The sequence below is a fragment of the Montipora capricornis genome, chromosome 7, assembly GCF_036669925.1.
Source record: "Montipora capricornis isolate CH-2021 chromosome 7, ASM3666992v2, whole genome shotgun sequence".
Taxonomy (NCBI): Eukaryota; Metazoa; Cnidaria; class Anthozoa; order Scleractinia; family Acroporidae; genus Montipora; species Montipora capricornis.
In genome coordinates, this window is record NC_090889.1 from 37382334 (window position 1) to 37392333 (window position 10000).

At 39.7% G+C, this 10000-nt stretch overlaps 1 protein-coding gene across 6 annotated transcripts in view; it reads right to left on the reverse strand.

Moving 5' to 3' along the window:
* The window catches only part of LOC138057101 (potassium voltage-gated channel protein Shal-like), a 22538-nt gene that overhangs the window by 6900 nt on the left and 5638 nt on the right, over positions 1-10000 (reverse strand). Inside the window, exons 1-5 of one of the 6 annotated variants that reach the window (XM_068903139.1) lie at positions 8962-9237; positions 6259-6388; positions 2543-2607; positions 1770-1857; positions 1-1001 (exon numbers count right to left, since the gene is read on the reverse strand). The exon at positions 1-1001 is cut by the window's left edge and continues 186 nt beyond it. In XM_068903139.1, the coding sequence (XP_068759240.1) occupies positions 1-944 (944 nt within the window). In that variant the 5' untranslated portion in view covers positions 945-1001; positions 1770-1857; positions 2543-2607; positions 6259-6388; positions 8962-9237. Of the gene's footprint in view, positions 1002-1769; positions 1858-2542; positions 2608-6258; positions 6389-8961; positions 9238-10000 lie in introns of those variants that run through there. The other 5 variants (XM_068903138.1, XM_068903141.1, XM_068903140.1 and 2 more) reach the window with 5 other exon arrangements.

Sequence of the window (10000 nt, forward strand, 5' to 3'; positions counted from 1 at the left end):
AGACGCTTGGAATGTCTTGTGAGTTTAAACACTCGAAATATTCTCAACACTCGAAGTAATACAAAAGCCTCTAAATTGGACCCAATCACTGATTCGAGCAGTAGAGTTAAGTAAAATGGCAAAATTGATAAAAAGTCGATTATATTCATTGGACTCTTTGCAAATTCCACAAAGTTTGGGCAAACCAGAAGTCTCGTCAAAAACTCCACCGTAAAAACACCAACGCAAATTCCATCCAAAAGATCGAGGATTCGAGTTCTTTCACTGCAAGCGCTATCATTTCCTTCGCAGGGAATTGTCTCGTAGACCGCAGTAAAAATACTGAGAATAATGAACAGCCCAATAATGTATATGATGACCATTCCTACGAAAGCTCGAAGTCCTGACTCTGCTTCTCCTTCTAACAACACCCAGACCCAGTTCCTTGCTCGTGCTATTAAACTTTGTTGAAGCCTTTGTGTTGAGTTCGTGCAAGGGTTTCCCTTAGCAGAGCGTCTGCTTTCGTCAACATTATCTTGTTCATGGTCGTCGTCAAAGCAACAGTCATGAACCTCTTGAGGTCTTATCCCATAGAAAAGTAGTTCCTCTTCGAAGGAAGCGTTGCAATCTTCAAAGGAACGATGGAGTTTTCCGCAACGATAGTAGTTCAATATGTAGCGGAACAAGTGTGGATCGCGATCTATAAAATACTCTTTCTTATCCTTGTCGTAAAACCGCGACACAAGTTCTTCGGACCCCAGAAGTGTCCCAGGAAAACGTTTCAGCGTGTTTTTCCACGTGACAAATCTTCGACCGCCAACGTTGAAGATGACCTTAACGTCCGGACGGCGTCGTTTCAATCTCTCCAGACACGGATATCCGGCAGAGGGACGTGGAAACGCCGAGGAGCGCCTTTCTCTGTGATAAGATGAACGCGTTGGAATGGCACTCAGGTTGGCTATCATTCTTCAACATGGATTGGTTCAATGCATTTGTAGCTCTTCTTCTTCTTCTTCTTCAATCTGTGTGAACAGAACAATTAAGCTGATTAGTGAACAAGTCATTTATGGATGTTCTAACCGCTTAACTACGAACTTGAAACAGGTCGGGAGACTACCACTTTTCCCTTCTTTCTTTTATTAACTGCATAGAAAAGCGCCATTAGCTTGTAAAATATTAGGACACGTGGTCAGATAGGGTTTTGCGATCACTTCTGGGACTACTGCGCCACTTATGATCAACCTTTCGCCGGGTATACACGCGAGTTATCGCGCGTGGATTGTCTCGTGATAGTGTAATGTTACGTGTCTTCTCCAAATAAACACCCTTGCAAATTTCTAGGCCCTTTCATTTGCCCATCTCTTTTCAAGGCTAAGATTCCACGCATTCAAAGGACAATGAATTATTAAACTTCCAAATGATAATTTACTTGTTGTAAACAGCAACGAGAATTGTATATTTCTGTGTCTTCAAGCAGTGCTTCTTTGTTTAATATAGTCGCGCAAAAATTACCTCCCCGCTCGCGAGATGAAGTAAATGTTAGATTACTTTCTTGAAATTGTGTTGTTAGCTGGTTATCTAAAGTAGCTATTTGCTCGTGTGATACACGCGAATAAATGTACCATACGAGCATCAGAGTCCGACAACCAATATTGCTTGAAAGCACTTCGTAGAAAGGATTAAAAGCGGCTCGTACTTTGTTTTAAAACTAATAGGCCTAAATTATGTTCAGAGAAGCTTGTTTACAAACTAATTAATTGTAACACAAATGAGTCTTGTTTTAATTTTACCTTCTGCTAAACCGTTTGCCTTAGAAGCATCACAAAGCGATGTGTAACTCACAAATCATAGACGGCGGACTTGAAAAAAACTTGTTGCCTGCAAGAAAAAAAGAGCAAATTACATTTCGTTTTCCTCTTCGGTATCAGATGACAACTTCGTCTAGGAAATCCATAAACAACATATTTCAACGTATATTTCTATTTTCAAACATATCAGTCACTCGTTATTTCCCCAACCGCCATTCGATAACACTCATTAATAAGAAATAAATAACTTGCCAGTGATCGGTTTCTTTTTGAAAAGATTTTGAATCATTTCGACAGCAAAGCTTTAGTAAATAGTTGTTTAACCACTTTATAAAACTCGCAGTTACAAACTTTACTCAAAATACATTTTTGAAAGCCATTGAACTCGGAGGGAAACCATCGATCAAGAAATTAGAGGTAAGAAAAAAAATTACACATCTTTATTGCAATTGGAAGTGGGAGGCCTCAAGACGTTTGGTGGCTGCATAAATGAGTTATGTAATTGGCTTGGTGCCGTAAACATTCGTGAATTTTTTATTGTGTTTTGTTGAATGCATTGTGATGCCCCTTCCCTAAACCGATTGAAAACAATGATAAGTATGCGCTGTCCCTAAAGAATTTTAGATTCTCCGTTCATTGTGGATACCGGTATAGGCAATCGACAGGTCTTTTGCCAGTTTGAATTTCGAAACGTCAAAGGAACGGGATCGGATTGGCCTCTGAAAAGAGGTATTGTTGATGCAAGGTCAGACTACCTCTTTGCTGTTTCAGAAGTAAACAGTTTCCTCTCCTTTCCTCTCCGTCACATTAGGGAACCATGCTGCAAATGCAAACCTGATATTTGTAATCTGCTAAGACCTTAATTTAAATTATTTTTTTATTTCTTTGTTTATTCATCCATGATGTTGGTGGAGACCGAATTAAATTAATCTTAAGAAATAGATGTGAGATGATGAGCAATAAGAAACATAGTCTACTTTTTATTTATTTATTTTATTATTATTATTATTATTTTTTTGGGTGGGGGGGGGGGGGTGGGGGTTGAAGAACTAGAAATGTCTTTTGTAATTTTCTTTTTACTCGGGCTTTTTTTTTCTTTGCTTTTAGTCACACTCAGCCTTGTAAAGCGCACGCGCGAAGTTAACCAGGCGTTGTGCGATGGACGATTCGTCGCCGGTTTACAGCTTATGCGCGAAGTTTGAGTCAACGTGCATACGTGGCACATTTTCGTCACCAGAGCCTCGGATCTTATGTCTGCGCATGACCCGAGGCGCTGGGAAACTCAATGCAGGAGAACATGCGCCGTAGGGTTCGTATAGCCAAAAATTAGCTATTTGAACCTTACGGCACCTGCTCACTCCTCGTGCTATAAAGGCGCCAATCAGAGACGGTTTTCATTGTTCCTCGCGAAAACTAATGAAAAGACACTTTGTTTCAGGGTTCCAAAGAGCTTTTCTCTCCCTCAGTCATGAGCAAAAGAGAAGAGCTCTGGGGTCAAGATTGTACGTGGCATTGAACAAAAATGGCGTCGTTGACATTAAGCAGGAAATTATGGTTCCCAATAAGCTGAAATCACATAAAAGTGCACACACCGTTCGCGGTTGACCTACACTAAAAGATGTCGAGCGTTTTCGGAACAGGTTGGTCCGCGAACTTTACGAGCGAACATTTATGAGTGAATATAATGAGAATCATTGCCATCACTTTAACCTAAATATAAAAATAAACAATAATATGGCCGATATCTCTACTGTATTGCTTTTCCCTCATTGTTATTATTTTTTATTTGACGATCCAGGACATCAGGAAAGTACACGACCCACGACCCACCCACCCACGACCCACCTACCCACGACCCACCCACCCACGCGATTTAGCCTCACTCTTTCTATTCTGATCTCTGTGAACTTAGCTCAGAAAAGTGGACCCAGCGGTTTTGGTCACAGTTGATATGTTGGGTCTCAGCAGTCCAATTTTCTTCAATTTCTCATATGAGAGAACGATGCAATGTTAGGGTGTTGTGCCGTTAGGAATAGTTTGTCAGCTTACAGCTGCAATTCAGTCCTCTCGAAGGGACAATATGCTAACTTGCTGTGCTGTATCTCTCAGATAATATGCGCCAATGATTGGACGATCACCTGACAGCACGTTAAGTACGGTCGGGAAAATTTCAACTTTTATTTTAGTTGCTTGATTCAAAAACGTAGATTAAAGATTAAAGATTAAACGAACCTCAGTTGTTTTCTTGGGACTTCTATGTCTTTGTATTATTATTATTTATTTTTTCTAGTTCCATTTGTGGCCCGAGAGTGAACGTAACTTACAGTTCAACTCTACCTGTTAGGCCATGCACGTGTGTTTTCGTTTTAAAACGTATTTTTTGTGGTTCGTTTTCGCCTATCATCCTCTCTACAACGGTCGATATTATCGACGACGAAAACGAAGACTTTTGAAAAGGGTTTCAAAAGTCTCAGCTTCATGATCAGTTCTTAAGCGCTTTTCAGAACGTTCAAGTCTTTGTGTACACTCAGCTGTTTAACCAATGACATCTGGGCATAGAAGACTTTGAATTGGAAATGTAGGAGAATTATGAACTTTGGACAAGAAACAGAAGGGGAAGTCATTTTGTTTTGATTGACAGCAGAGATTTCCTGCATTGTGATTGGCCTAAATATGACAGAGCATGTTGAATGCACTATAGCTAAGTCAAATTAACCTGTGTGAAAGTAAACACAGCAGCTATCGATTTGCCTGCGCATTGCATGACCGATAGAGGAGCCGTCAAGGTTGTCACAATTTATATTGCATATAAATTAGCTTCAACATCCTTTCGATTTTGTTGAGCAGCGATGTTGAAGGAGTTTAAAAGCGTGTTGAAACGTGCCCACCCCAGCAGTCAGCATCGTTCAACATCGTTCAACAAAATCGAACAGATGTTGAAGCAATTGTTAAAGCCCTTTGCCTGGGCCTTGAGGATATGTGAAAACGTTGACTTTTGGAAACGTTAAATCGAAGAGAAATGTATTTTGAAAACTGTTGTTTATAGCGTCGTTGAGCGTTTTAGTGTGGATAGGTGAGAACACAATAGAAAAATTACTGTGAGTGGATGAAAGACATTTTGTTTCGTTTTCGCAGCAATGAAAACGCGGTTTTGCAGTTTGAAAACGCAAAAGTGTGAGTGAAGCCTTTAAGTTAGTAAGAGATATCTACATCTCCTATATCACTCCACGTGAGTTCTATCAGAGAGAGCTACAGCTGACCGCTTTGAATAAGAAAACTTAAGAAGCAATAGAGGCTCGGTACATGCACCGATTACGTAAAACCCGTTCGAATAGATGAAGAGATAAAATCGATAAAATCTGAAGCTAAGAACGGGAGCCTGAGCGCAAAAAGCTTAAACAAGATAGAGAGCGGGAGAGAGTTTCGTAAAGATGTTAGCTTGCTTTTAGATGCAAAGCTCCTTATGGTTGCTCCCCCTTCAAAAAAAAACAATAATTTGAATGTCATTTACGAAAAACGTCTCCATGTGGTTTTAAATTTTTAAAATCATGCTATCGCGCACTTACTAAAATAATCCTTTCACCCTCACTTAGAAATACAAAAATATCGAGATGCTTCAGAGGAAAATTTAGAGGTTTTTACTAGGGAATAATACTGTTGTCTCTTGGAATAACAACGTCAAATTCAACTAGATAACATTTTCACCTATTTTGAATGAAATGAAAGATCCCAGGCCTTCATCTTCGGCATCCAACCGGCTCTCTTCGCTGTTCGTTGGTTTCTTCCCAGTCTTAATAAAATGAATTAAACTGAACTTTTCTTTTCCTTCAAAGAATTCGATCGAATAGTATCTTTTTCTGAGTAGTGATTCGTGCCAAATTACGTTGCTTGTTTGAATAACGATTATGAATTTTCTCTGTCGTGAGCCACCTTAAAAAGTTAGTTGTTCTTGGAAAACTTCTCTGTCGGGAGCCACCTTAAGAGTTAGCTCATCCGATAACAGCTCCTAAGGTTACAACTTGTATATTTCGACCACCGAAAGGGTCTGACCGAATAAAAAACACTTCCCCGACTTTTAAGTCGACAAATTGTGCTTCGATCCGGAGGTCGTTAAATCGCTATTGTTGTAAATGCTCTATATTTTCGTTAAGCTAACTAACGAGCTGCGAAATTGTTTACAAATGACGTTGCTCGTGTTGATGGAAAAATCGTTTTTAATGACCATGAAAACCTTTTTCGGTTAAAACACAAGATAAACTCGTAGTTTCACATCGATTTTCTGCATGCGACTACAGCATCTTTCGAAAGAGCAACATTAATGGAGACGGTATCACATAACCACGGCGAATTTAAAGGTCAAAACGAAAAAAAAAAACTCCATGCGCATGTATTTTGGAGAAATGTTGTCCTAAGGCAAAGGAAGTTGAATATATTTCTTGCGGAATGATAAGAAAACTACGAAATCACCTACCGCTTCAATTACAACTCGTTCAGTGAATTGCTCTATCAAACTTGTCAAGGTTATCTTCACCAGGAAAGTTCAAGCCTCGTATCCACAGCTTCGCGTGTTTGCTGTAATGCAGGACCGTACATCACTTGATCTTTGGCAGGAAGTGAAAACAATTCACCACTCGATAAATGCATTCATAATTCATTCACACTTTGTAAATGTATGTTTAAAGTAATTTGAATTTCAAAAGCCGGTTTATTTTTGACCCGACTTTGTTAAGTATGCTTTAAATATAATAAAATAGTTCAGTAATTCGGACCGATTGCTACGTTGTGCGTGTGAAACGAATATTTAAAAATACGAACGTTTATTTTATGTGTATATTTGGGTTATTTCTGAATATTTTTCTGAATTTTAAAATGATTTTGTCGCGAGAGATAAAATCGAAGTACCTTAAGAAACGTCAGCATTTGTGTACTTGTGCACCTGCTTCTAAAAACACTTCCTTTATAACACAAACTTCATTCAAATTTTTACTAACGATTAGATATTATGAACCACATCGTAGAGATAACGATAAGTCCCTTCAAAAACGTTTTTGAGACAAAATTAATTGTAATCCTCATACATCAATTTACAATTACAGGGAATACAAATTGAATGTGAGAATTACTTTGCTTATCAAAACAAAAAAGGCTATTCACAGACAAATTTCACCACCGCTTTAGCGAGTGTTTGCTTTCTTTTAGTTTATTAAACAGCCTTTGAAAGCTGATGCTTTTAAAAATGGTTGATATCCAGTTACAGCCGGACCATCAAGTTCCTTTAATTTAGACCTTAAATGATGATCAGTTTACACGAGACGGTTTTACCTGTTCGCTAAAGCTTTAGGTAGAAAGTCGAAATTATCGTGAAATAACATACGCAAGTGGCGTGCACTTTAATATCCACATTTTTATTAGAGCGCTTAAGCTTGTTGCCTCGTTCCATACATTGATTTCCAAAATGGCTGCCACTTTAATATTATTTCGCAGTTATGTTTGCGCCCATGTTGCCTCGTTCCTTGCACTCAAATGTCAAAAAACATTGTTATACCTCCCAACTCAAATACGTTTTCCGATTGGAGGAGAACGTGTCACGTGCAATGGGTCAAAACTCACTAACTTCCTAGGGCGAACAAAACTCATTAACTCCCTAGGGAAACAACGACTTGAAATTTTGACTTGCACGTGATCAGGTCGTGCACCTTTGAAACAGCGGCCAATTCAGTGTAAAAATCCGTGTATTGTTCTATTTTGAGTTGGGAGGTATAACAGAAAACTTAATGACTGGCCCCTCAGGAAACAGTGAGTTTTGTTTCCTTTCGACCCTCAGTGTTTGTGTTTAACGCATTATTGAACGACGTACTCGATCAACACGCGCCAGTCAAAACCACCGGGATCCGAGGTCGTCCAAACCCTTACGTAGCCGAGGAGATATGAGAACTTACGCGAACCAGGGAGGAATGGAAAAGAACCTTTAAAAGGACGAAAGACCTTTTTGCCTGGTCGGCTTATAAGAACTTTTGTCGCGAGGTCAAACATGAGATCTGAAGGGCAGAAAGGGAATTTATTGCGAAACAAAGAAGAAACAACAGGAACAATACCAACAGCCTCTGGAAATCTATTTGTAGCTGCATACCGAAAAAGTCTGCTTCCCAGAAAACCTATTATAAAGACACCAAAATCTTGGCTGACGACTTTAACCAATTCTTTGTATCAGTCGGCGAAAATGCCGTAAAGAGAATTAATGCCCTGGCCGAAAATTTCAACTATGAATCACATGAGTCCGCCTTCGTCCCACGAGAATATCCACCAACTGACGAATTTGTTTTCCACCCAGCCGTGATGATGCGAGCAAGTCGAACGAATTATTAATGTTATGTCAACAAACAATGCCCCCGGGTTTGACAAAGTACCAATTTGAGTAATAAAAGATTCCCTCCCAGCAATTCTGTCATCAATTACTTTAATCATTAACGCGACTTTTCAGTTGTCTACGTTTCCCTCCTGCTGGAATATTGCCGAAGTAACTCCAATGTTAAAAGACGGCGACCATGATACTCCAAGTAACAACAGACCTATCTCGCTGTTGCCCGTCCTATCAAAAGTTTGTGAAAGAGCCGCTCACGACCAGCTGGTATCTTACCTGTCTACCAAACAACGCTTGACTGCTGCGCAACAATGTGGAAACAAGAAATGGGATTCTACAGAAACTTCATTGATCCAAACCACAGATTCTATCCTTCGAATCATCGACAAGAAAGAACTAACTGCTGCAGTGTTACTAGATATGAGCAAAGCATTTGACAGCATTGATCATGACATCCTGATCATGAAATTGAGGGACGTTGGATTGTCGTCTTCATCATTATAGTGGTTTAAGAGCTGCCTGTCTTCACGTTACCAAGTGGTGAAAATCCAAGCATCTATTTCAGACCAATTACCTGTTACTAGCGTCGTTCGTAGCACACAAGGGAACATTTTAGGGTCCCTTTTTTTTTAGTTTATACACAAATGACCTTGCTCTGGTACCCAAACATGGTTCTACACAACGTTTGCTTAATTTCAAGCTAAAAGATCTGCAAAACACAGTTAGTAAAACGAATGAAGATCTCCATAGAATATGCCAATGGACGTTTACCAATAAGCTCTTACTTAACCCGGATAACACAAAATTTATTACCTTCGGCAGTCGACCGCTAGTCAGCCTATCCTTACTGGGTGAAGAAGAACTAAACCCATCCTGATCAGTAAAGGACCTTGATGTAATACTCAATCCCAACCAAACGTACGAAGACCATATAACAAAGACCGTTTCAATTTGTATGTCACGTCTGGGTCAGATAAACCGCGTCAAGCATTTGTTGGACAAGGACACCTTAACCATAGTTGTCAATTGTCTAGTATTTAGCAAACGTTTTTACCGCTCCAACGTTTGGGGTCATACCACCGAGATGAACCTGGACAAAGTACAAAAAGTACAGAACTTTTGCCTGTCGTATAATTAGCGGTGTAAAGAATTTCGACCACATAACACCAGTCCTTAAGGCAATGCGTTGGTTACCTATCAGGCAACAACTCTATTACAGAAATGCTGTAATGGCATTTAAATTCGTGACTGATTTGGCACCTGATAGTTTAATTGATCATTTCATGAAACGCTCAGACGTTTCGACGCGCACCACAAGAAATTCACAGAAACTTCAGATTCCCCTCCTAATGCACCTATCAATGTTAAGCCCCAGGGAGGGGGGGGGAGGGGGGGCGGTCGGGCTAACCACGGGAGTTTGATCGTGAAGTATGCCCTCAGGGTGGGGATTTTGATCGTAGGTGACGTCCCCAGGCTAGCGATTTTGATTGTACAAAGGACATTTTGCCACTTTCACTTGCCGCCGGGTGGACATTTTGACCAATTAATTTATTCCTGGGGTGAGGAATTTGAATTTTTTAAAATGAAAATGTCAAAATCCCCACCCCTTGCCCGACCCCCCCTCCCTGGGGCTTAACATTGATGGGTGCATAAAGTCTGCAACTGGAAAGAGATCTTTCTACTACAGGACTGTAAAGATTTGGAATGCGCTGGATCCGTAGCTCAAATTAAGTAGAACACTAAAAGAATTCAAAAGAAAGTTAAAGAACATTTTACTAAAAGACTTCATGGACAGTATAACGTAACTTAATTGTGCACTTTATGATATAGACTTATTTATATTGTTTATGTA